Source organism: Alosa alosa, chromosome 19, assembly GCF_017589495.1.
Source record: "Alosa alosa isolate M-15738 ecotype Scorff River chromosome 19, AALO_Geno_1.1, whole genome shotgun sequence".
Taxonomy (NCBI): domain Eukaryota; kingdom Metazoa; phylum Chordata; class Actinopteri; order Clupeiformes; family Clupeidae; genus Alosa; species Alosa alosa.
In genome coordinates, this window is record NC_063207.1 from 17,150,342 (window position 1) to 17,178,333 (window position 27,992).

Genomic DNA, 27,992 nt, shown 5'->3' on the forward strand with positions numbered 1-27,992 from the left:
TATGGAGCCGTGCACTAGCACTGCTACTCTACTATTGGCGCCCACACAGCTTGCGAAATTTGCGACCGGAATGCTGTCCCCATAGGAAACAAAGTAAATGTGTTTTCCAACTGACCGCAGGTGCGTCTTGAAGAACTAATTCAAGACTGAGTTGACGGGACTTTTACCATATCAAGTAAGCTATTTAGCTACTCCTCTTGAAGTCGTGAATTTCTGCTGTGTTTGTTCTGTGCAACAGGTATATGAAACCAGGGAAACCACCGTAGTGAATTAATGCTAAGTTAGGTTAGCTTGGGAAGCAGGGAAAACTGAGTTAGCTTCCTAGCCTGTGAAGTGCCTGGGGCCTATACTCTTTTTTTTTAATGTCTCGCCGTCAAATGTTCACCACAATTAAAACTAAATTAAGCGACAGTGACATCACTGTGAGAAATATCTGTTCTCCACGGTTTCCAGTACTTTCAGTATCCAGTTCTGAGAAATGTCGCACTTAGGGCGTAACTTTTTCTGTTCTGTTCTGTTGTGTGAAATGGCTAATCGTTTATGCTAGCTATCCTGGCTAGGTTAGCTCGTGCAACTTGTTGCTTTGATTAGGATTGTACGCCAACGTTATTGTCAGCTAATGTTGCGCTAGCTTTGTCTTGGACTGTTTTTGTGTTTTGTATTATTGTGGATCTTGGACGTATTCGTGTGGTTGTTTAGGCGAAGCTTGTAGGCAGCTCAACACAAAACTTAATTAAATGTTATCAATCTGGGACAATAACACTGTAATAGTAGGGTTTGGTTTAATTTTACTGAACAGCGTCTTGTCAAGTGGAAGGTAAATTCGCTAGCTGGTGTTGTTGATTAGAATAGACCTGCAACGCCACATGCCGTGTTACGATAGATGTCAAACGATAGATGATAGATAACAAAAATATGCAAACACACAGTTACTGGCAACATTAGTACAGTTAATTAGTAATCTAATTTGATGACCGGAACGGAAAGTGACGTTAACTTTTATTCAGATAGCTATGTGCGTGTTCATCACTCGTCTCGATCCTGTATGATAATGGACCATATGATAAACGGGAACTTTTCAAGTAAATGGGCGTCTTCTGTTACACTTCATCATAGGGAACGCTTCATCTCTTTCATAAGGGCACAACAACATCATCGTAATGTTTACATATCAAGTCTTTTTTTTTTTTGCTCAGCTTTTTGTTTATCACACAGATCCCAATGTTGTTGTTGACGGTGCATATCACCGTTTCATAGTTGGGGCACATATACCTAAGCCTTAGAGTTGGCGAGTGGAGAAAGACAGTCTGGAGCTTTGTGCATTACACAACGCATTGTGACTTTACTGAAACTAGTGTGAGTGTTACAGTTAGATAGTGCCTTACTGCAGTTATCAGGCTTATCTCATGTTGTGCTTTGTTAAGATAAGGTGACTCCATGTGGCCCTGGCTTCTATCACTTGCAGATCTCCTCCATCTCCTCCTCAGAAAGTTACAGTTGTTACTTTGACACTGTACTGGATCCATGCCTGAGATTGTTTGCAAATAAACCATCACTGAAAGTGTACCAGTTTCAGTGCACACCTTTTGGCACAGTTTTCCATTTAACCCTCAGGGGTCCCATGACTAGAGGCTGAGGCTGTGATGCACAAGAGACTTCTATGCTGAGTCAGAGTGAAGCCCTGACGTCTGTGCAATTTGCCATTCTCTCTTTCCCCCTCTCCCCCCTCTCCTCCCCTCTGACTCACCCAGTCTCATCTTTCCACCACTGACTCCCTGCGTGAAAGTTCTAATTTGGTCTGGCTGTGGAATCATGTGTCTTCCATGTTTACTCTGGTGACTTTCTGCCCCTGCAGGACATATCTGGACCGACTGGTCGCTAAGGTGGAAAGAGAAAGATGAAAAAGAGGGGTTGTCCAGAGGGGTAATGAGTTAAAAGAGACCAACAAAACAAGAGATTTTTCGCAAACCAGTACTGGTTGTGAAAACTCTTGTTTTTGGGCTCATTTAGAGTTAATGTATCCAGTTAATAAGGCAAAACATGACCGGTTATGGCCATTAGGTTTCTAAATCCAAATCCTTAGTGTTTATCAGGCCATCATAGAAACATTTTCCTATTCCTGTATCACCAAGTCCTGTGATAGCCGCAAGCCTTTTGCAGAGGTCTGCTCTGCTAATGCTCATTCAGCACACAGTCAGCTCAAGTCAGTGGCTAACACCAAAGCCTGATGGTGCCACAATAAAATGGAAGTGTATATTCAAAGCCGGTCAGCAGGTTTTTTTTTTTAAAAAGCTCCTCTGTGGTCTTGTTTGCCTACTCCCATGTTTTGGCAGCATGTTCCTTGGATTCATGCATGGCTGGCAGTCGGCAAACATCTTTTGCTATCGTCATTGTTGGCCTAGCATTTCAGCCCATATCTGATGCTGATGGGTTAGGTAAGTTTATCAGAATGACCTCAAAGAACAGGAAGATGATACTGTAGGGGTTTTGAAGCCATTAAAATATCAAAGGACACACCCCCCAAACATTATGCAAGATGAAACCATGTGGGTTTGTGTTGTTTAGCACACCTACCACCAATGCTCTACCTGATCCAGCCCTGACTCGTCCTGGTGTTTTATCAGTGGCCTTTGTCTTGTTGTCATGGTGATGTTAGCTTTCTTTTTCATTTCCTTTTTCCCTCCATTTTCTTTATTTCTCCCCTCATATTTGCAGAACCCCCTGTATGTATGTATTGGACCTTCTCTGCTGTCTAGACCAGGCTTTCCCTGTCTGTCCTCTCATTACCTCTTCAGGTCAGGAACAAGCAGTGTTGTCCCCGGGCACCCAAGATTCCCTCATGCCTTTATTACTGTCAAGACTTTACTCAATCAAACGGCTAATGCTGGGCTAAACTCAGTGGCTGGAAACTCTAATTACTGGCTCCGCTGAGCTCACGGGAGGTCCCAGCTTGTTTTGACCCCGGAGCGCTGTGCGGACCGCAGCAGCGGAGACCCACTGAGTGCAGGGAGATCTGTTCTCTCTGCAGCTCGGTCATGGCTGGCTTGGTGGGACCCCAGCTGAGGAATGTGAAAAAGGCACTCGAATGTGCCCAGATTGAGGCTCTTCAGCGAAAGCCTGAATGTAGCCATTTGTTCTTTTCGATGGCTGTCTAGTACGGGAAGCGACTACTCTCATCTGGCCTCTGCAGACATCTGGTGAGAGTGACAAGTCCTCCCCGTCTCAATGAATCCGAACCTGCTGTAAGAGAGGAAAAGATGGCTTGAGGTTGGAGGATGGGGAAATTATGAGCTGAAGTTATGTTGGCCTGTGGGTAATGGCAGGATTGTTGTGTTTAATACAGTTAATGTTCATTTTATTATAATGTTTAGATGAGTCTACTTGCACATGTGTGACTTTTGTACTTCTGTCAGTATCATTGCTTCTATCAGTATTATCGAAACCTAAAAATCAGACACATGAATTTCCCCTGGGGATCAATAATGTATCTATCTATCTATCTATCTATCTAATCTATCTATCTATCTACGTAACCTTTCATAAATGAGTTTATTGCTCTTACTGGACATATGCCACATGTCAGCCCAGCAGACATCCACAAGAAGTGACTAGAGTGTGTTGGTGCAGTGCTGTCTGTGTGCAAGTTGGAGGTGGTGGGTAGTTCTGAGGTGGTTGATGAACTTTGACGGCTAGGATAAGATGGATAATGTATTTGTAATAAAGACAAAATTACTGTGAAGAGTGAAAATATCTGTTCTGCTGTGGCTGTAGCACTACTGTGACTGTGCTGTAGGAATTTTCCATTTTGAATTGTCCTGCAATTCATCATTTGTATTGTTTTGTTATCAAACATCCATAATATCTGCAGCCAAACTGTTATAAAAGCCTACCCTGGCCTGAAGTATATAATGTAGCCTACTTTTTTTGTCATGGTGGTCATGGTTCACTGAGTACAACTATAAACTTCAAAATTAATCATACAGCCTTGATATGGATCTGCACATAATCCCATTCTAAGAATAAAAGCGCTAATGGTTTCCCCGCATGGTTACAGTAGCCCTTAGATAACCTCCCACATCAAGTGCATTAGCCGTCATATGACCTCATATTAAGGGCAGCTGGCATTATACCAGCTACCAGTGTACCAGTGCGTTGAGGGTAGATGGCTCCCATGTATGAGGCATGTAGGGAGCACTCTAGACTGAGCAGCTGATGTCCTCAGATAATCTTAAGGCTCAGGTGAAAGAGGAACTGGTTCAGGTATATGAGGTGCGTGCAAGGCCACGGTGGTGCCCATCACACCTCTTAATATTCATGTGGGGCTAATGACGCGCCAGGCTGGGGCAGCTCAGTTTCGTTGTAGCTGATCTTTTCAATTAGTCATTGCAGGAGGGAAAAAAACACAATATGCACGATAGCTTCAGATAAAACTCACTTGGAGATTGTACATACACGGGGTCAGTGAAAATAGGCTATACGTTACTCAGAGGAGAGTCTGAGCAGTTCCGTGGTGTCACAGCAATTGTGGTGGAGACCTCTGTGTCGTCACTGTGTTGCTTGTCTGATCTCTGTGTACGAGTCTACTCGCTCCTCTGTGCCCTCTCTCATTGGCCCTGACAGGGCTGCTGTCTCTCACTGGTTATACATTAACCATGACCTTCAGTGTACTCTGGAAAGACTCGGCAGCAGTAGGCAGCAGGAATTGTTCATGTTTCTTTGGCTGATCCGGTAGGTAGACGAGCACGCCAGCATGTTGGCCTGCCTCACTCATTACCTCATGCTGTAAGGCCTTTTCGACCTGACGCCTCATGTTGCTTCCCCTGCTGAGCTACCTGAGGCATTTTGTCCACTTTGGAATCCCAGGGGCCATTCCTCCCTCGGCTACTTTCTGACCTCTTCTCTCAGTGTCTGGAATTTTCACGTTCTTGCATTCTGTCTGCTTTGTCTGTTACATTCTTGTTGCTCTCATTCTCTCCGGTGTATTCAGTCTCTCTCTCTCTCTCTCTCTCTCTCATATTCCCTGCTCTGTCTTTTACCTCCCTCCCTCTCCTGGTACATGGTGGTACGTGTATCGACTCTATGAGTTCTGGAATGTTCTCTCCTGGTGAGAGTGAGGCTGCTGGAATGCAGATAACGCTCCTCTGCTTCTTTTCCACAGTGACGGACACACACACAGGTCAAAGGACACACTCACACACCCACATCTACACAGTGAAATAAACAAACTAAACAGTGGCCAGGAGGTGCACGCGAATGCCTTCAGGCATTCAGTTCTTCATTCAGGCGACTTTCCTTCTTTTACACTTGTTCAGTCTGCCAGTGACCTTCATTTTATTTTCATTTTTGTTGTTGTTGAACCTGCATGGGGAAGTTGTTGATGGATTTGTTGACCCTGTATATGCCTCAACTGACAGATATGTTAGTCAGCAGATCCACAATCAGGCTTTGTAGAGAACCTCTTTGCAGTTTACGGTGTTGATAGTACTGTGGTCCAGTTCATTTCGGTTTTCCCGCATCCATTTTTGTAATCCTTATTTAATTTCTAATGGAATCAGGCTGGTTAACCCTTAGAACCCGATTGACGCAAAGTGCGTCAAAAAACACACCCTTTCTTCTCTGTTAAATTGCTCCGGATCTGTTCATCGCAGCAAGATGAAACCTTTATTGCATGACGAGCGGAAATGTGGCTTTCCAAAGAGACTACACACTTGTCTGTACGATCAAGTATAAAAATAAAAAAAATCATGAAATTAAATCAAATTGCAACATATTTACAGTCTATACATCTCTGCGTTCACCTGCGCACCCATTAATCTCGTTTGAATTACTCTCGAACCCGTGATCGCATAGATATGGCAAGCATATCAGATGAAAGAGGAGACACAGGGCTATCCATTGGTACCATGTATATCGATCCTTCTGGCTTATAAAAACAGACTAAGTGACTGCAAAATAATAACGCAATAATAACACAAACCAACGCCGCACACCCATTACTCTCGTTTGAATTACTCGCGGACCCGTGATCGGATAGATATGCCATGCATGTCAGATGAAAGAGGAGACTCAGAGCTATCATTTGATACCAAGTACATCCTTCTGGGTGACGAAGTGACAGCAAAATAATAACTACGAAGTGACACAAACGAAGTGACAGCAAAATAATAACTTCATATTGCTGGACTTACCCCACGTTTTTGTCTGTTTTTGTGGCAAAGCATAATCCAACACTATCGTGTGTTTCTCTATGGCAAAGCATGTTCATAATCCGGTTTTGAGATCCTAGCAAATTCCTGCATGGCATCCAATTCAAGGCTCGCATTGCATCCCAATTTGTTCAACAAAGAAACAGCTTTTTTGCCTTTACTTTGTTCATGGCAATCCAGTAAAAAGTTGAGAATCATTATGAGTTCATACACCATAGACACGCTGACTAACACGCAACCTCGGGTCAAATCAGGTCAGATCAGTTCGTGTCACAGATATGGAGCGCAGAAAGGTCATTTAAATCACCAAATAAAAAAATGGCATTTATTTCTGTTAATCACACACCACATATTTCTGTAAATTGCTCAGCCCCAGAGTATCCCTCCAACATGGCAATTATATTGCCCGTTTCAGGACAGTCTGCCCTACACACGCATGAAATGCATGTAGAGCTATGAGCTTGCTGTGGGGAGATACATGTCGAAATATAAGAATTTTTATAATACGCTTTTTATTTTTTAATTGTTTAAAAATCAAAATAAAATCAATGCTAGTACTAATACATGAAATGATGGCAGATCTGTATAGCCTAGACTATATATATATATATATATATATATATATATATATATATATATATATATATATATATATATATATATATATAATATAATATTATTAATTGGTACATAATGACCAGAATAAATTCTGATGAATAAAGGTAGTGAAAATGCCCTAAAAACAGCTTAGGGTTCTAAGGGTTAAACTAGCCTGTTTCCTCTGTAACACCAGTTACACTCACACTGGAGATTTATTTCTCTTGTAGGTCAAGGATTTCATAGGTATTTCTCTTGTAGGTCAAGGATTTCTATTTTTCTCCTTGATTTGCTTTATTTATATGCCGTGGCACCTTCCTCTTAAGTTACTGGCAATGTAAGAGACTTGTATTAATATTAGACTTGTTTGATAGACTTTGATTTTGAGTTTGATAGTATATTTTAGTAGACTTGTGTGGGTAGATGTGGGTGTATGGGTAAAGTTTTGTTCAGAGTTGTTTAATGTTCCAGAGGCACCACTGTACATTAAACATCTAGCAAAATGTCTGTTAGGCAAACTCACAAGCAGGTAAGTGTTGACAAAGCACTGGAATCGGAACGCATGCATCTAAATTCAGTCCGTATCAGTCTCTCATCTGGTCACACAGGTGGAAGACTTAAGCTTAAGCATAGTCTCAGCAGGTGAACATTACTGGTCAGGCATGAATGAGGCATGGACGGATAAACCATCCCAATTCCGTGTGTGTGTGAGAGAGCTCACACTTCCATCTGTCTGTTTAAAACAACATGCTTTCACATTTGTGCTTCATACATCATGACTTAATATTATCATAATTTCATAAATCACTATGAAAGAATGAGAAATTACTACAAATACAGAAGACATACGGAAGCGATGAATAGAGTGTGTGTGTGTGTGTGTAAGCTCATGAGAGACAGATGGTCAAGGACTTGATCCCCAATCACTGCTCTGCCTGCTGCAGCAGTCAGAGGGGGTAGGGGATGCTCCTGCCAGACGCGATTAGCCCAGGATCATGGTGTGTGTGTGACGTGGACAAGCATTGTACGTGTGAGTGTGAAAGAGAGAATGTGTGTGTTGGTGCTGTGTAAACTGACACAACAAGTAAAGATCTGGTCCAGTCAGGGTGTTCCCCTTCACAGTTAACATAGTTCCACCGCTGAGCGGATGTACTTGGAGATTGACCTGAGGTTAATGACTAGCAATAGTGGACCAGTGAGTGACTGATCTCTTCTTTAGAGAGTGCAATGGTAAACGACTGTCCCTGCAGGGCCTTGGCACTGGACTGTAGTAATGGGTGATGAGTAATCCCTCTGTAGTACAGTGCTCAGCATGCTCCTTAACCACAGGGTTTTGGCGTGTGCGTGTGTGCAATTAGCAAAATGTGAATCAAGAACAATTTCCAGATCCTCCACATGAAGGCCTAGCCTAAGCTGTCAGCCATATGAAAATGGATCTTTTGACTGTAAAAACTCTATTTAAGCTCCTTTCCACATGCCACTCAGAATGCTGAGTGTTGGGTAGGTTACTCTACAAGGTTATACTATTGGAAGCTGTTAACTGTTATGACAAATAGTTGGTTCCTCTGTTCCTTATTATATTGACTATGGGAAAATGTGTCCTATCGGCATGGTGCCAACCTGTCTACTAGAGATAATGTAGTTTGTCAAGAGATGCAGCTTGCAATCAGTCAAATATTGACTTTGATATTGCTATTTAGCCTCAGTGTGAATGGACCTTACAGTAGTAAGGCTGGTCAAAGGCTAGATGCATTTTGACTGAATTATGAATCTCCTAAATTAAATTAAAGTGAATTGATAATGAGGATACTTGTAACAAGAGTAGGGTATACTTTCATTCGGTTCTCATACTTCCCATTGAAGGTATTTCAGTTCTCCTGTCCTTGTTGGGACTCAAAGCATTTTATCTTCCAGTTATTTAGTGGTCATCAATGCACACACTCCCTGCCTCCCTCACAGTAGTTCCCTTATGCAGGTCCACTCAGCTGAAGAATGCAGTTCCTTTTGCTGGTTTGCATTCCTGAGATTTGCCTGATGGGGCTGTGGTGCTTGGAGCCCAGAGCAGTGGCCAGGCAGCAGAGAGAGTGTGAATGTGTCTGTGATGTTGCTGGAATCTCCACTATCCCCAGAGCCTGCCGCGCCAGCACACCTGCATATATCCGTTGAAGCCAGCCAGATGTTCTCTCTTTCTTTCTTTCTTTCTTTCTTTCTTTCTTTCTTTCTTTCTTTCTTTCTTTCTTTCTTTCTCTCTCTCTCTCTCTCTCTCTCTCTCTCTCTCTCTCTCTCTCTCTCTCTCTCTCTCTCTCTCTCTCTCTCTCTCTCTCTCTCTCTCTCTCTTTCTTTCTTTCTTTCTCTCTCTCTCTCTTCTCTCTCTCTCTCTCTTTCTTTCTTTCTTTCTTTCTTCTTTCTTTCTTTCTTTCTTTTTCTCTCTCTCTCTCTCTCTTTCTCTTTCTCTCTTTTCCCTTTCTCTTTCTTTCCTTTCTCTCTTTCTCTTCTTTCTTTCTCTCTCTCTTTCTTTCTTTCTTTCTTTCTTTCTTTCTCTTTATCTCTGTTTTTATGAGCAGCTTCTCATTCACTGTTGTGTCTTGTGTCTCCCACACTGACAGGCGCAAAAGCTCACATAAATTTACTGGTGAACTATTCATTGAAATGCTGGGGCCCTTTCCTGGATGTTATACATTTTTGCAGAGTAGGCCTGAGTTCTCTTCTGTCTACATTATTATGAAAGTGAAGTCCTGTACACTGTCTACTTGTCCATCATCTGCTCTTCCTCTGCATAGGGGTCATGTGGATTGACAGGTTTGCTTCTCTGGTTGATGGGATTTTGTTGATGCTGGTGTTTAGCTTACTCAGTTGGTAATGGTTGTTGATCTGCAAAGATTTTCACAAAATATCTTGAAGCCGAACCTATGGGACATAAATGTTGTTGGCGTATGTAGATGGAGAAACACACAAGTAGAGCTGTCACTTTACGTTCGAAAATCGATTGCACAATCGATTGGACCAAACAACACAAGTTTCGAAAACTAAAATAGGGAATCGATTTTAACCAAATATTTACACTTAATTTTAAACGAAATAAACAAATAAAAAAGATAGATGTAACAAAATTCACAAACAAGAATATAAGAATATAAAAGAATTCCGAAGTGCAGTAAGCATTGCGAAAGCTAAAAAGAAAATTCCCACCAATTTTACGCTTTGAAACAGCTGTTTCAATCAGCTGCTGTGCTGCTCGTGTTTTGCCAAAAAATGGAGGACAACGCGATCAACCTGTGCGACATGTAGAGAGACGAGTAATAGGCCCCTAATAACTTGGAGTTCGATGTGGAAGTACTTCAGATTTTTGGTATATCAAACTATGGAGAAGAACAAAGCGGTAGGCTACGCAAACTGTGCAATCGAGTTCTACGTAGGCGAAATTTGTTTGACATTTCTAATCGTAAACACAGACACAGCTACGTTGAAGCCTGCAGTCAGATGTAATGGCAGTCCACTCGGCTTACTGGTTTTCGAGAATGTTGCACTTCCATTTGTCATTGTGCACGAAACTTCACGCCAATAAATCATCAGAAATATTGCTGGCTTGCGTCTACAAGCGCCCTCTTTACGTTCGTCCTAATGCAGTTGTTTGTGGATTGGCCTATATTTGGCATTGAAAATGGAAACGTACATAAAAAATCGATTTTACAATCGATTCAATGAACACTTATGTCTCAAAAATCGAACAGGATTTTTTCACAAAAGTGACAGCCCTACACACAAGGCATATTCCAAACACATTTTGGTTGTGTCATTACACAAAAGGTTGCTTCCTTGATTATTTGGAATTTCTGCAGTGAATGTGCACCATATCATTTTCTCAATTTTCAGGTCAATGTCCACTGTATTCCAGCCAGCGTTGTACATGCTATTGCCAGCCCCAGCTGTGTGTCTGACCCTAGCTCTGTTTTCTCTCTCTCTCTCTCTCTCTCTCTCTCTCTCTCTCTCTCTCTCTCTCTCTCTCTCTCTCTCTCTCTCCCTCTCCCTCTCCTTTTCTCTCTTTCTCTCCCTGCAGGAGGTTCATTCAGCTGGAGACTCCCTTTCCCAAAACCAGACCAGCAGGGCTTGGTCACACACCGCACATCTTTGGATCCAAGGTGCAGCAGGGTGAGACTTGGGTAAGTTCTTGCCCTGATCTCTCTGTGTGTTTGTGTGTGTGTTTCTCTCTCTCTCTCTCTCCCCTTTATTTTCTCAGGGCCTGGGATGCCCTGCCCTTTGAGCAGTTGTCATGGCAACGGCCAGGCAGGGCAGTCACAGCCCAGTAATCTCCCAAGTGCAGCCGTGAGAGTGGCGCATAGGAGAGGAGTGGAGCCGCAATACAATGGAGCGCAGCACTATGACTGTGAGGGATAGAGAGAGAGAGGGGAGAGTAGCAGTCCTGAGGGAGGAAAGGATTGGATCAGTGATAAGACAACCATGAGGCCAACGTGTATGCTGCTGTCTGACTTTGTGTGTGTTTCTAGGCCACTGTTCTAGTGAGATTAGGACTGTATATTGGCTATATTTAGGCAGTTGAAAAGAATTGTGTGTGTGAGTGTGTTTGGGGGGGGTTGAGGAATGCGACTTGGTCAGAGGTTATCTATTGTGGGGGAGCTGTGAGTCATGGCTGGGGCAGAGCCTCTTGGGCACTGAGGGAGGATGTGGGAGACATAAACAACTATTGGGAACAGCCGTAACGATTCTATGGTTCTTTATTCCAGTATAGAATGAGGTATCATGGCATGAGTTAAATGACACTCAACTGTCCTCCTTCCATAAAAAGGCATGTATAGGCCCCAGCTGTGGCGCAACTGGCTGGGGCACCTGCACCGCACGCCGGCGACCCGGGTTCGATTCCTGCCCCGTGGTCCTTTCCGGATCCCACCCCGACTCTCTCTCCCACTCACTTCCTGTCATTCTCCACTGTCCTGTCATTAAAGGCATAAAAAGCCCCAAAAAATATACTTAAAAAAAAAAGGCATGTATAGTCAATCTTGTTGTGGATATTAAATAAAAGTCTTAAGTGATGTTGTTTGTAGTACAGATTTGAAGAGCCACAGAAAATGAATTTACAATGACAGACAAACAGTGTGGTCAGTTGTGAGATGAATGCAGAGGTGGGTGGGTTCATTGCTGCATATATCAGTGTGACACAAGGTGGGTGGTCAGTGAGCTCCATAAAATTGGGATTGGTAACAATATCAGGCCATGTGGAGGATGCAGGACTATGGGGGTCAGGGGTCAAAAGGCAAAGGTGTCGGTTCAGGCTGCGATGCATTGATGCAGTGGACATTAATACCCAGCACCACTGAGACAGACTCTGTGTCAGTATCAGTGACTCAAAGTGATAAAGTGGAGGTCTGGACTTGCTCTCACCTTTAAACAGTGAAAATTCCAAAACTAGGACATGACAGTGAGTGCATAGCTGTTATATGGCTTAGATGGAGTTTGGGGCTAGGTTAACTCTTCCAGAACCTCAATATGGGTATTGTCAAGGAAATGTCAACCTTATGATCAAGCTATATAAATGCAAGAAAAGCAAAGGCACTTTGGTTTAAAATAGATTAAATAAATAATAATAAATACATTAATTAATTAAGGAAACTTTTTTTGTTCTAATGCTTTCCTCTGATCACTTTGTTTAGGTGCCGGTGTGATCTGTGAGTGTGTTTTCGCAAGAGCACATCCTAAGGCTGGTCCCACAGACTGTGACGGACAGCCAGCGTGTGTGTTGCCCCTCGCTTGTCCCCATCATGACTGCCACATCCTCCTCCTAACGCAAGAGCACACCAGCAGCAGCCGCAATCGCAACAGCCGCGAGGGGGGGGGTTGGGGGATGATGACTACCTCCCACATGAACGGTCACGTGACCGACTCGGGCGGAGGGGGCAGCGGTGACGGTCAGACTGGCGGCGGTGGGCGCCATCACGAGGGCCCCGAGGAGCCCCAGCAGTGGCACCGCGAGATGGCCGTGGACTGCCCGGGCGACTTGGGTGCGCGCACGCTGCCCATCCGCCGCAGTGCCCAGCTGGAGCGCATCCGGCAGCACCAGGAGGACCGGCGGCGGCGCGAGGAGGAGGGACGCACCCGCCAGGAACTCGACCTCAACGCCTCCATGCGCCTCAAGAAGCTGGCGCAGAACCCCAAGGTGGGCATCGACAACCCCACGTTTGACCCTATCGAGGGTCCTGGAGGGCCGCTGGCAGCCCTGCAGGGACTGGGAGGACCCCCTACACTACTAGGTGAGTCTCAGAAGCACATCTGTCAAGACTTTGCCTGTCTGCATATTATCACTGGTATCGGTTTCTTGTTAAAGCATCTGCAGGCTGTTTGGATATAGCACAGAGACTTAGGGAAATGTTTCCCTCACTGATCATTGTCCTGTTTCCATGGTACGTTGCTATGCAAAGGAAAGGCACAAGTAAAATTGAATTAATGAATGTTTGCAGGACTTACCCTGGCCTGCTGCCCGAGAGGAGAGCATGTGATTGGCTAGGTGCTTAGAGTGGGATGAGATGGTTGGTTAACCTCTCTGTAGGGGTTGGGTACATGGCAGGCTTTTCATCACTACGTTTCTCTTCTTGTATCAGAGTAGTAACTTTCTTCTGGCCAACACTGAATATCATAGGCCCACACTAAATACCATGAGTGCTACTTCTTTCTCTACATTTAAAATGGCACTGCCAGTAGTTCATTGTGGTGGCACCTACACAAAACATGGCTGTCAAAGATGAGAAAAAAGTCCTCTTTGGCAGTCCAGTGGTTGTCAATATTTATTCAGTTGACACTTGAGAAACCTACTGTGCCCGTTTGAATGCGGGCTAAACAAATTCTTGACAACATTTTGGAACAGCGCTGCTCTGAAAGAGCCAACATGTGCACTGCTAGTCTAGCCATGCTCTCAGTCAGTCACTTTCACGACACAGCTTTCTAAAGTGGCCACCCTCCTTCGCCCGGGCTGTGCCACAGGAGTGAAGTGTTTGTGAGCGAGGGCTCACTCATCAGGTATTGAGGAATGCATTGTGAAACCGGTAATTAAACGGAGGGAGGTGGGCCCTAGCAGGTGCTCTCTTTCTCTCTACTTCTGTGTCTTCCTTCTCTCTACCTCTGTGTCTTCCTTTTCTGTGCTTCATTCTGTTCATTCAGTTCTTGAACTCCTACAGTAGTGACCACACACTTCCCTCCTGTTCAACTAAACAGAAGTAATGGCTCACAGAGAGAGAGAGAGAGAGAGATGCTTTTAATGAAAGAGTGATGAAACGCTTTTGGAATTTGAAAGGGGAGGGTGTTGGATGAAGAGGGGGCGTGAATGGGAGGCAGTTAATTAAGGAACACTAATAAAATCTTCCAGTCCTGGCTGGACACACTGCTCCTCCCCTTGTTCTTCTCACCCTGTTCTTGCCATGTTTTGGACTTTTTAACACCATTGTGGAAAAATCATGTTAGCATGCTAAAAACCCTAAAACATGGTGGAATGGTGAACAAGAAGTAAAATGTGAACACATTCAGGAACCTTACAAACTTACAAGTGTGTTTTCACTGTTTAAAGTCAGGCAGTGTGGAGACAGTTAGTTGATGTCCGGTAGACAAACACCTTGGTTTAGCTTATGCGTAGCTCCCACTCAGCAGCTGTAATAAGATTCTTAGATGCACAATCACCTCCCATTATCTTCTGCATGAGGGTCAACAGATGAGAATGAGAACAAATAGGCTCTGTGATGTTTTTCAGGTAAGACTTTCGGATTGTATATTAGTACTACAAGCCATGTGTAATTATGTATATTGCACGCAACTTAACGTTTGCTTAAAATACAGCCCCCCTGCATGTTGTTTAAATGAAAAGGGAGGGTTTGATTCTGTGTTGGTTTTTAATTGCCTGGCTTAGTCTAGAGGTTGCTCTGAAGAAGTGCGGAGAAATGATGCACTAAGATAATGCAGGTGACTGCCTTTCATTGGGGGGAGAAGAGGCTGCATCACCCAAACAAAACCATTATGTTTCTGTAATTATGCTTCTGCATTGTGCAGTGGGTTTTGAAGATACTGTTGAGTTATAGTTTCTGTTCAGATGTAGATCTAATTCTATTCAGATTTTAAGAAATTCAGAGTCAGGTGCAAACCCAGGAGCTGGTTTGCCTGTTATGTGTCTTACTTGTGCCATGCAATGCCTTATGTCAACGCAGAAAGAAATTTCTATTTCTATATTAGAAAGCTAGAAATATAGAAATTTCTATTTCTATATTAGAAAGCTAGACACTGCATTGGGCTCCAGAACGTACATAAATAGTGCCGCCATCTTGGTGGGGGCAACAATCACTGTAGGCCAATGGAGAAGCATGTGACTCTGACTGGAAATCAGACAGATGTAGACAGTAAAGGTGTTGCCCTCAGCAACATGGCGGCCGCGTTTGCGTATGCCAAATAGAACTTGACGGACAATGCGGTATCTAGCTTTCTAATATCTATGCCTAAAGAGACAATTATGCCAGTAGAGTAAGATGTTCAGATGTTCATGCCTGCGTGCTTGTGTCGCCCCCTGCAGAGTTGGAGGAGCTGCTGCTTTCCTTGAAGCAGGTGCAGCACTGCCTGGGTGACGAGCAGAGCCGCGAGGACGTGGAGCTAGTCCTGCAGCTCGTGCAGAAGAATGACTTCCAGAAGGCCTTCAACATCCACAACGCCGTGGCCCAGCACATGCACCGCGCCAGCCCGCCCTTCCCCCTCACCGAGCGCGCCCAGGGGCTCACGCACGAGGTAGCCACTCCACCAGCGGCACGGAGGCAGTGATTTATTTATATACACTGTAAAGAAAACCAAAAGACAAAAATGTTATCATCAAAATTCTATAGCTGATGTTTTTAGTAAGGTCCTACCTTTGAAGGTTTTAGAATATCTTATTAGCATAGATTTTAAAAAACATATTTAAGTTTCTGTAACACACAGTGCTCTGGCCATTAAATAGCCTTAGTTACGGAAATGGCTTTTAATTAAACAAACAAACAAATACACTGTAAAGGGGTTTTGGGTTGTAATTGATTGACTTTCCAGGTTCTTGTCATATTATGCTGCTTTGTTGCTGTGAATCATCATGATCCTTTCCAGAGCGGCGGGTCAGATTCCCAGAGACCTGACTGCAATGTCAACTCATTGATTGAGCTGACTCATCCCCTCGTGAAAAATTCATCCTTTTTGCTTGTTCTTTTGTCTTGAGTCAGTAAGAAGCTCTTCAGTGTTATGCCCAGGAAACACACCTTGTTGACATATCTGATGAAGCTTCCGCACCTGCCAGCACCTAGTTTTAATTGTCATTAGTGGTTATGCAAATTCAACCACTCTTGCTGCTTGTGAATTTGTATTTTGATAAGTGCTCCACTGAGCACATACAAGCTGAAACTGCCTGGAGGCAAACCAAACTGACCTCTGGAACTGCCTCTTCTTCAGTGAACGCCTAGATGCACAGCTATCTACAACCCTGGGAAGCAATGAATCAGTAAAACCATTTTCACTCATGGTGCCCATGCCCAGTGCATCACTTCATACCACTGGCCTTTTGCCAAATGCTTAAAGTCTCCGAGTGAGTTATTCCTATGACATCAGCCCTTTTCTGCACTCAGTGATCTCATGTGATATGTTGCGGCTCAGGGTCCCATGATGCATGAGTCTCCATCCCGGTCCATCGCACTGTTCTAAGCGGCTCCATTCTAAATATACATCAGTGGACGTTCATCCACCGCTAGTGCTAATGAATCCTGACTGTGTGCTCCGCTAATGAGCGGCTCCCTGAGGGAACAGGGCTCTTTGCTGGAGGAACGGTCTGCTAATGAGAGCCAGATAGACTTGTCCTTGTTGTGCTCGTCCCTCCACGTTTCTGTGCGGGATAATGGGGCCACACAAACGTTCACTGTGCTACAAAACTTCATTAGTGCCGAAAACTCACTGACCGGAAAGCCTCTCTCCAAACACAATGGCGAGATCTCTTCTCTGTACATACAGGTATTGGAGTGTGTGTGTGTGTGTGTGGGTGTTTAGCACTTCTCCTTGAGACTGGACAAAGTGCTCAAGCTGAAATATGTTCATGTGTGTGCAGAGCCCCCGTGTTTTCCTTGGGTTCTGCTTATTGGAGCGAATGGTATTGGATTACAACATGTACTTGGATTACCATTCATATGTAATATGCGGGAGGCGGGTGGATTAGCCCCAGCAGATGACGGCCAGTGGCTCCCCTCCACTGGTCAGGCCACCCCAAACACACCACCCCTCCCCCTGCCCCCTTCCCTTGACCGCGGTCACCCATGCTGAGGACACAACCTCTCCTGGAGCACTGTGGGTTCCCCTTATCTGCCTCATATTGTGTCAGGATCATGACACTGCTGCTCCGTCTGCAGGCCTTCTTCTTTCACTTATACTGGGAATACAAAAAAGAATGAATGGAGATGCTTTTATGGAGATGGATACTTAGGCTGAGAGTTACTGAAGCATTTCAACAATTTACTGAGGAGGCATTAAGCATAGTTTAGAATCCAGAATTTCTCTGGTCCAAAGGCTGCTGAAATTGGCCACATAGAATGGCTTAATAATAAATGTCCACAGTGCGAAAGTGTTGATTCAAAACTTTCATAATCTCACCATGGTTATCAGTCTGTTTTGAATGTGGGATGTCAAATTTGACTTCTTATCATGAATGAACATACATATTTTCCAACATGGATTCCATCATATTTGGATATTACCACTAGCACTACAGTGGTATGGCAGCCTTTTGCTTTATGTAGCAAGTAGCAAGTACAATATTGCCAATAGAGAACCACAGTGACTGGTCACCAGTCACTAGTCCTTATGAAACCCTTGCACAGTCCTAAGTCCTGCCATCCTTTTTGTTCTCAGGTCCAGTCCATGCTGCTGTCCACCCAACATAAAGAGGGCCTGGAACTCAATGCCCTGCTCTCCTCCCCTAATTTCCAGGTCAGTTTCCAGGTCGTGTCCATTGGCAGTGATTCCATGCATGTTTGTTGTGCCCGACTGGCCCGTGCTGTTTTTGGTCTCACTGGCCTCCCTGTGGTTACCTTGTTTTGTGTTCTGATAATTGTGTTTTATTGGATATTTTATATCTCCTGTAATTGCAAAATTGCACTCTATCCATGTTTTCAAATACAAAAAGCAGTTGTTTATAAAGCTTTTATGCAGAGGCCATTTAACTCCTACCATAGAGGGGTCCATTAGTCAGAAAAGCTGTGTTTAAATCCTGTAGTTTGCACTCCGACCCTTGGCTAGTGTGCCTCTTTTCACAGCATAACATTTGTTTTGCATATTGTAGCAGTTAGCTATTTCTACTTAAATAAATAATAATTAAATAGTAACACATATAAAAATAGTAACTCATAAAAAAATAAGCTGGTATAACTGTAGAGATTATATCCCGGTTTCAGTCATGTTACAATATCAATGATGCTGCCTCGTTGTGATAACTCGTTGCTAACTGTATCTATCTCTGCATCCTTCCCCTGTGTGTTAGGCTCTGATGCTGGCCCATGACGGCATAGCTGAGCAGGAGATGCAGTTGGAGCCAGCGAGCTATCAGGACCGGCAGTGTGAGAACCTCACGCAGTGGGGCGGAGAGACGGTCAAGATCGTCCGCATAGAAAAGGCCAGAGACATTCCTCTGGTGGGTTTCACTTCCCACAGTCAAATCACATACCTCAGCTACTCTGGCTAGTTGAGCCTAATCAGATCACAAGCGTTTGGAGATAAGAGCACATGGAGGGAAGAATATTTGACATTCTTTGATATGTTACTCACACGGCATGCAAACATCTGACTGTGTGTAGTCCGTACTCTTCAGAGGACAGGTTTTGATAAGTTCTGCTGTGTCATGATCTGTTACCATTCAATCTACCTTTTTTGCCCATATTTGTGCTGATATGATCAGGGCGCGACGGTTCGTAACGATATGGACAGCGTGATCATCAGCCGCATCGTGAAGGGCGGTGCGGCCGAGCGGAGCGGCCTGCTGCAGGAGGGAGACGAGGTCCTAGAGATCAACGGAGTCGAGATCCGCGGCAAAGATGTCAACGAGGTCTTCGACATCCTGGTGAGCACATCAGTCAGCCTCACAGGCCGATCGAAGCCCGTCAGATTGTGTAGTAAACACATGCATCCGGAAAAACTTTGCTTTACAAAAAAAGATCACTATACATCTGTTTGCACTATGTTGTTAATGGAACATGAGTCTGTTCATTGAGCTACGTGAGCACTGTGTTGATGTAACCTAGTGTATGGTGACCACTGCAAGGCAAGTATAGAAACTGTAAAAAGCTGGTCTGAGTGAATGTGTTGTTTTGAGTGCAGTCAGCATGTCCGTGTACTGAATGTATGTGAATGCGTTGTCCTGAGTGAACATCTTATCTGTGGTGTGTGTGTGTGTATATCTGTGTGTGTGTGTTCTGTACAGGCGGAGATGCATGGCACTCTGACCTTTGTGCTGATCCCCAGTCCTCACACCAAACCTCCTCCTCCTGTCAAAGAGACTGTGGTAAGTGCACAGGCTCCCTTGTACATGAAAATTTTTTCCCGTCACTTTTGTATTTCTTTGCGTGACTTTGACAGTGTCTCAGGAAATACGCTCGATGGAAACAAAACTGTTGACCTACTGAGACATGCCACCATCATTTGCATATCTAATCCTTCACATTCCCAATAGTATCACTATCATCAAGCATTTGCATTGTGATGTCCAGCGTGTTCAGTAATGTGTGCGTGGTGCTGCAGGTGCACGTGAAGGCCCACTTTGACTACGACCCGTCTGACGACCCGTACGTGCCGTGCCGCGAGCTGGGCTTGTGCTTCCAGAAGGGGGACATCCTGCACATCATCAGCCAGGACGACCCCAACTGGTGGCAGGCCTACAGGGATGGCGACGAGGACAACCAGCCGCTAGCGGGCCTGGTGCCAGGTACTACAGAGTGGAACACGGACACAGACACACACACACACTCCCACGCTTCTTGTGTAGGCAAAGAATGAGCCCATAAGCTACCTGGAAGCTCTGCAGCTGTCATTAATCCACTCTCAGTATGTGTGAGTCGGTGTCTGCTCTATTGTTTATTCTACACTGTCCCTCCTTATCTGATAGGGAAGAGCTTCCAGCAGCAAAGAGAAGCCATGAAACAGACCATAGAAGAGGATAAAGAACCTGAGAAGTCAGGTGAGTCCCACTCACTCACTCTCTCTCACACACGCACACTCTCACTCACTCACTCACTCACACACACACACTCTCTCTCTCTCTCTCTCTCTCTCTCTCTCTCTCTACTCTCACCCTCTCTCTTTGCATACCATGCTATGCAGTTTCGGTAGACTTGTTCTTCTTCTTCCCCTCTCAGGAAAGCTGTGGTGTGCAAAGAAAAACAAGAAAAAGAGGAAGAAGCTCCTCTACAATGCCAACAGAAATGATGGTGAGTAGCTGTAAACTTTAAATACCCAGCCAATGAAATTTTAAACATTATTTACTACTGTATGTCTGTGCATTCAAGGATTTAAGGATTTTTGTTTCTCACATACATAGAGATGCTGTTTTAAAACATATAATGAAATGGCATTTAGCTGCTCAACTTTTCTGTGCAGAAACTATTCATAAGGATAAAGAAGGATTTAGAAATAATAAATAGATGGAGAGATAAAAGGGTAAAAAGTGCAATTTGAGGTGTTTAAATACAGTACTTAATACAAATACTGTTCAGAAGTAAATAATTTAGGAGAGCGTGTTCCTTTTTTTATATGCAGATTACGACAATGAGGAAATTCTGACCTATGAGGAGATGGCGCTCTACCACCAGCCAGCCAATAGGAAGCGACCGATCGCTCTGATTGGCCCTCCCAACTGCGGTCAGAATGAACTGAGGCAGAGACTGTTGACCAGTGAGCCAGACAGATTTGGAGGAGCAGTCCCACGTAAGTTTGTGTGGGATGGAGGTAGCATGTGTTGGTCTTGAATTTCCCCTCGGGATCAATAAAGTATCTATCTATCTTTGTAAGCTAATTAGCTTTCTTCTACATTCATGCATTTAATGCTTGTATGAGCAATGTAACCTTAAGCCCCATTTACATATAGGGTTACTAGCAACAAGAGACCATGTACTGTAAATGTAGTTCAGTGATTACAGGTGAAATAACCTCTGGCGATGCAGAATGTTGTGCGACAAAATTAAAATAATTGATTAACGTTGCTTAAATTCAGATGGCTGTGTTAACGACATAAAGACAGTCTTACCAGACATGGTGCTGTGATCCCTTACCTGACAGACACCACACGTAACCGGCGGGACATGGAGATGAACGCACGTGACTACCACTTCGTCTCGCGGCAGGCCTTCGAGATGGACGCCGCCGCAGGGAAGTTCATCGAGTCCGGCGAGTTTGAGAAGAACCTCTATGGCACCAGCACTGACTCAGTCCGGCAGATCATCAACACAGGGAAGATCTGCATCCTCTGCCTGCACACCCAGGTGAGGAAAGACACAGACACAGGCGAAGGAGCCATTTGTCTTTGACTGGTGTCTTTGTCTGGTGTGACAAGCTATAAATGACAGTCACTGCAGTGTTTGGTTGATAGTTAACAGGTTTGCATTAGCCAAGTAAGGTGAGGGTGAGCAGTTTCTCAGAACGTGTTCAGTGTCATGTATCCTTTCACCACACCCACAAGAAGAGTGATGGTGCTGGTGCTGGTGATTGTGATGGTCTCATCAATGATGTTGATGGTCTCATCTTTCTCTTAGTCACTGAAGGTGTTACGAAGCTCAGACCTGAAGCCGTACATCATATTCATCGCACCACCCTCCCAAGAGCGATTGCGTGCTCTCCTGACAAAAGACAACAGGAACCCTAAGGTACTTTCTTTAACATTTGCATCAGATTTACGTGTTTTCAGTAATTAATCCTCTCCCATTTTTTGTTTCTACACATTCAGAACAACATCCTATTAGTACACTATACACAGTATGTCACACTATGTCAACATTAACCTGTTCATTAACCTGTTCCTGTTATAGAGATAATTCCAACATTGATGCCATTTTCTACATCAGATACTAGTTTTTCCAGAGCGCCCTTGGAAAAGAGATTTAAATCTCAATTTGACTCCACTGGTTAAAGGATTCAGATCCACAATGACTAAATCTGCACTACTAACTACTAACACTACTAAATGACTAAACACCTCCATCTCTTTCTGGTAGCCCGAGGAGCTGCGGGACATCATCGAGAAGGCCCGTGAGATGGAGCAGAACTACGGGCACCTGTTTGACGCTGCCATCGTCAACACGGACCATGACAAGGCCTACCAGGAACTGCTGCGCTTCATCAACAAGCTGGACACAGAGCCGCAGTGGGTGCCCTCGTCCTGGCTGCGCTGAGGCCTCCCGCACCGTGGCAAACACTAACTTCCACACACACACACACACACACACACACACACACACACACTCTCTCTTACTTTGAAGCATACTTATTGACAAATCCTGGCATGCACGCACGCACCCACACAAACACAAGCTGTGATTCAAGACCACTGTTCCTATGCTGTTGTCATGGTGAGGAGATGGACAGATGGAGAGAGGGAGAAAGGGAGAGTGAGCTTGACTAGCTTTGAGATGTCTGTGGTTTAGCAGCCATAGAATAAGCACAGCTCACTCACCTGGCTCGCTCTGTGTGGCCTGTGTGGCTACCTGCACCTCCGTAGACTCTTCCCCGACAGCATGATTTTATATCTGATCTTGACGTCTCTCTTTAAATTAACTCCACATTCCAGAAATGATGTAAGAAGTATATCTGTACCAGCACTTGTTAGCAGCAGTAGAATGGACTTTGAGAGTTATTTATATATAACGTTTTTGGAAGGTTTTTTTATATAAGGATGAAGGTTGTTCTACTACATGTTCAAGGAGTAGTTGCACAGCTCCACTTACTGTGGCCTGATTCGAAGTGAGTGTGTGTGTGTTTGTGTTGCGTGTGTTGCATAAGTGTATGTGTGTTTACTCCCAATAATTAACGCACCGAACCGCTGTGACTGTAGATAATGGTGGACATATATCTGCTAACTGAATGGTTTCTGAAGACTCTTCTTTCTGAAGACAGAAATATTAGCTGTTGGCATCACTACAGTCGGAGGGAAGATGTCTTTTCTTCATGATTTGTTTTCTTTGTTTTTCTCGCATCTTTGTTCTTTTCCTCATTCTTTATGTGAAATCATGATTTTTACCAGCAAGGCTGGTGTGTTCACCCTGCTCTGTGGAGAGAGGTGAAGCGTTTCACTGAACACTATGTCCCCGTCAGCCAACCGAACTGTTGAAGCAGCATGAAGTCGCCAGTGGAAAGACAGCTGATTGGCTTGGCTATTACCTTAACAGTGGAGTGAGCGAGACGGGAAGTCTTTGATTATCGCATCTCTGCAGACCCAGGTGGACACGAGGAGAGTCGGCTGCCCTGCCCTGTCCTGTCCTGTCACGTCACATCCATTCTCTTCCATGATTCTGCAGAACAAGAGCTGACAGTTTGTGTCTTTCTGGTCCTCTTGTGTTGGTTCTGCGTCGCGTTTTGTCCACCTGGCCTTAGTAACGCCAACCAGTTCTTCAGCCAGGATCATAGCCGGAGCTCATGCCAGCAAGACTTCAGGGAAAAGTGCTTTCTCTTTCATTTTTTTAAACAAATGCCTCTTTCATATATGTGTAACCATCAGTATTTTACAGCAATACGAAAAAGTATATATTATGGCGTGTATGTACATTTCCTTTAATTGACACTATTCTCTTTTGGAGTTTGTGTGGTTTTTGTAATTTAATGAGTTTCATGCTGATAGAGTTCCAATTTCTATGTTTGTCTTTTTAATGTTATTTTCACTACATGTTAGAATCGTGCATTTAAACTTGTGATTTTCTTTTTTCTCAGTGTTTTGTTTATAGTTCCCCTTCTGTTATTTGAGAGAGAAAAATTAAATTAATTATAATGGACTTTTAGGACTTGAGTGTAAAAAAATCTGACTATTTTTAGAAGTGTGCTTGCGAGTGCGGGTTGATGTGTGTGTCTATGAGCGAGAGTGTGTGACAGTAGTGACACTTAACTATAACTGGCATTGCATATATGCATATACAGACAAGAGACAAGGGACTCACTCATTTATGGGAAAGTATTATTGTATTATCTCTGCAAAAATGAATGGATACACTGGAAACAGCCGAACTCGAGGAGTTCCACAGTATATTACTTTCTTTTATGTTCCTCTTAGCTCGTAATAATGTGTATTTACAAAATGACCTGCGTGGTAAACATCTTCAGTAGACATTTCCACTGCAGAAGGGGGTGTGCTCCTTAATTTTGCTCTGGCACACTACAGTTCTTCCTGTTTGAAATGTAATGAATAGGATGGTGACCATGGCTACCTGAGAGAGCCCACAGATGTACGTGACAAGATAAGCGTAGGCGCACTGGCCATACTGCACTATCAACAGAGAGCACAATGATGATGAAGCCTGGACTCTTTCAGGAGTGGGGTTAGGAGCTCCCTCTGGTGTGCGTAGAGGGAGTTGACCCTCAACTCTTCAGCTCTCTTTGGGGATCAGAGTCCAGAAGAGAGAAGGCTAGTCAGAATTCCTTTTTTGAAGTTTCACTCCAGATTTGATCAGGGTTTGATCTACAGAGCAGACACCCAGCAACAATTATAGAGCTCCTCTGGAGTAGTTGTAAAAGTTGATGGTTGCTGCTAGCCTTTGTAAGGTGAGACTACATTTACACACCACCTGTTGTTAATGTCCAGTCTTGTGAGCCATTTTGGTCACTGTGTGACCACTCAAGCAACACGTCGTTTAACACACTAATTTAACTCGCTACAGACATCACAGTTGAATCAAGTCTTCAATACAATGTGTTACAGTTTCACTTCTTGAATTTTCTAGCATCCACCATGATTTTCACATGATGCAAACCTCCATGACTACCTGCGTTGATTTCTTAAACTGTTTGTTTTAGGTCTTCTTCCAAATGCCAGCAAGCATATCTAACCACACCCTCGTTTAAAAAACGTGATGTAGATACATGCCAATTAACTGGAAGTAGAACTAATGAATGTAAAGTTATTGTATGAAAAAATAAATCACTTTTCTCTGAGAATTTTTGTATGAATTATCAAAGTGAATTAAAGACGAGATTGGTAGACATTTTGTATGGTCTTTTCTTTATATTTGTTTTGTTAATTCTGCTCAATTGACCATACAGATGTGCTAGCAGTTGCAATACAACATGAAGTGAAGGGTTATTGTCTAGTTGCTGGTGGTTAAACTGCTGAAAACATACTCACTTTGTCGACTCTTTCATTTATGGCAACTTCAAGGTGCAGGCACGATAGCAGACCAAATAAAGAGTCTCCTGATTATAATACATTACAAAGAAAACACATTTGCTTATGCTACCTACTTGTGACCTTAATAAAGATTACTTTGGACCCTGGTTCTTGGCAACTGGCTCAGAGAGTGAAGGGAAATCCCCGACCCACACTTAGCCCCACCTCAGATCCCTGCCTTAAGCTCTGCCAAACTTTGCTCTTTAACCCTCGCCAAACCTAAATCCTAGCTTGTTACTAGTGATGCACCGATGTGAAAATTGTGGCCGATACCGATAACCGATATTAATTTTGCTGTTATAGCCGATACCGATATTTACCGATGTCGATATATCTGTATAGAAAACCCATTCTTATGATAATCAAATAAAGAGCTATTTTCCAAAATAGAATATATCTGTATTGTTTTATATCCTGATATAAAAAGAGAGAATACTGAATGTCTGATATTTATGACAGCACTTTATGCAGATTAGCCTATAGGTATGGCACACTATAGGCCTACTATTTATATTACAACTCTCCCTCTTTAATTCAGCTGTGTGGTTGAAGCCTGGAAATATTGTAAACAAAGTACCATAGTAGCATAGTTGGCTAGCTTGTCATAGTCTACTGATTGGACTGTTCAGTTTCCCCATGTGTGTTTAAGTTTAAAGGTAATACTTGTTTTCCTTGGTACAGGCACTTTTGGGAAACATTGGTATTGAGATGATCAGTCAACTTGAAACCAAGAGTTTTAAACAAATATGTGCAGAATGCTAATGTTGCTAAGCAGATTTAATAGTAATTTAGCTAGTCGTCTTCTATGAGTCCTTGCTTTCACGATTGTAATGTTTTATTTGGATTGCGTTGGCCGAGTCGCGCGTGTCCATTGAGTGAGCGAGAGAGAGCGGGGCAAAGAGAGGAGTGTTGTAAAATGGTGTTGCGGCTCCTTTAAGAGAGCTCCGTGTGTGTGTGTGTGTGTGTGTGTGGGAAGCTGGGAAGGAGGGAGATAGAGTGAGGAAGTGTATGTATGCGACTGGAGCAGAGAGTGTGGAAGTTAAAGTTGGAGTCTGTACACAGTGTGAGCGGTGTTACTGTCCGAAATAAAACTCCATAAAGTTCAGCTCGTGTATTTTGCTCATCAGAAATGGGACCGTGACCCCGACGTTATTCTATCTTATAACATCGACCCTCGAATAACGAATCTCCCCTGCGTTTCTGACTACGGTCTGAAACAAAGCAGGAAAGGTTAACAGGGGGGTTATACTGTTTGGTAAAGTCTACAATGAAAGCAACGTAGGCTACCGCCAAGTAAAGCGGGAGATGTGTGTTGTTTCTGCGGCCGCGTAAGCTGCAAAGCACTGCTAGACACTAGAAAGGGTGTGTCGGTTCTGCCTTTTCACACCGCGACACAGGTTTGTGGATATGAGTGTTGCGATTTCAGTTTTGAATCGCATATCGTTACAGCCCTATTAAATTCCTATTATGACCATATAACTACATTCTGCCTGATACACAGTTATATTTAGCCTACGAGAGATGTAGTGCTAGGCGTGACATGACATGCAAGCCAGCCATCAACTTGACTGCAAGCAATGCGAGCAGCGCAATACAACACAACGTTTTGAAATAACTTTTGTCAGATGCCCAGTGTCGTCTTTCTGTCAGTCTTGTTGCCCTGCTATTTTAAATAAGAAATATGATGCAATAGAAAGTCATATTTAACGGATTCATTGTAGACAGATAACACGCTTGGATCGCTACACACACGTCAAATACACAGGAATGATTATCGGCCTGTTCACATCGGCCCTATTTTGACATCGGACCGATACCGATGTGTAAAAAAATGACCATATCGGCCGATATTATATCGGCGGCCGATATATCGTGCATCACTACTTGTTACCCTTCTGTGATGGCAAATCTCATACCTATACTGTTAACAGTATCTGTGGTTGGCAGAATGAGACAAAATATACACAATCTTCACAGTACAAGTAGGTATTTCTGTTGTAGGCCTATGTGCCCCACTGGAAAGGAGCCTCTGACCTTGACCTTGCTTGAGCTTTGCTCTATCGTCTCAGGTATACATCAGAAATGCATGACATAGTGAAGCAGACTAAATTGAGGTTTATTTATGGTGACTTAATGATCTCCGGTTTATTAATAGCCCGGAATTTGAAATGGCTGAGACCTTGACTAAGCGTTTCACACCATGGTGTGAGCCAAAGAGAGCAAGACAAGGGCTCTACACAGATCTCGGCTTTCTACATCCTCTCTTTTTACTGTCACTGGATTGATTTCACCACCACCCACTTTGTACCATGTCTTCATCTGACACACAGCACTGTTTCCTTCATTCTTCTTTATTCTTTTTGGACTTTTTATGGTCCATCTCTTATTCCTCATTGAAACAGATGTATTTACCTAACAACAACAGAAGTGTTATGATTTAAATTTGTTTGTACATTTCTAAACTGAAATTTCTAAACTTCTAAACTTAACTTTTGTTACCCTAATACAACATTGCCCAGGGTCAAAACTATAGACGTTAGTGTAATGTTAAAGGAGGTAGACACATAAAGGTACACACTGCAGTCAGAAAAGTACACACTGCAGTCAGATTTATCCTTCTTCATCTTTGTAGCAGAACAACTGATGTGTTTTCAAGGGATTCAATGTAATGAATGGATTTGTAAATACGCTTGGTCATCATTTAATAATTCATAGTTGAATTTACTACTGAAATTTAATTGTTTCAAATTTACACATAATTCACAAGTTAAATGCCAAATACCAAATTG

General features: G+C 43.5%; 1 protein-coding gene across 1 annotated transcript; it reads left to right on the forward strand.

Moving 5' to 3' along the window:
• The first annotated feature begins 16 nt into the window (after nt 1–16).
• LOC125283873 (protein PALS1-like) lies at nt 17–25,019 on the forward strand. Its single transcript, XM_048227379.1, has 15 exons — nt 17–175; nt 10,861–10,963; nt 12,470–13,066; nt 15,364–15,572; nt 17,703–17,780; nt 18,331–18,480; nt 18,745–18,906; nt 19,267–19,347; nt 19,584–19,767; nt 19,948–20,019; nt 20,198–20,269; nt 20,598–20,765; nt 21,117–21,319; nt 21,590–21,700; nt 22,049–25,019. The coding sequence occupies exons 3-15, from the start codon at nt 12,661–12,663 to the stop codon at nt 22,223–22,225; spliced, it is 2,073 nt and encodes a 690-aa protein (XP_048083336.1). The 5' UTR covers nt 17–175; nt 10,861–10,963; nt 12,470–12,660; the 3' UTR covers nt 22,226–25,019.
• Nucleotides 25,020–27,992: the final 2,973 nt, after the last annotated feature.

What these genes read in the sequence shown, in the direction of transcription:
- LOC125283873 (XM_048227379.1), top strand. Translation starts at nt 12,661, where the DNA reads ATGATGACTACCTCCCACATGAACGGTCACGTGACCGACTCGGGCGGA. An exon ending in AGGACCCCCTACACTACTAG is followed by an intron (nt 13,067 to 15,363) that starts GTGAGTCTCAGA and finishes CGCCCCCTGCAG; the next exon opens with AGTTGGAGGAGCTGCTGCTT. An exon ending in CTCCTGTCAAAGAGACTGTG is followed by an intron (nt 19,348 to 19,583) that starts GTAAGTGCACAG and finishes GTGGTGCTGCAG; the next exon opens with GTGCACGTGAAGGCCCACTT.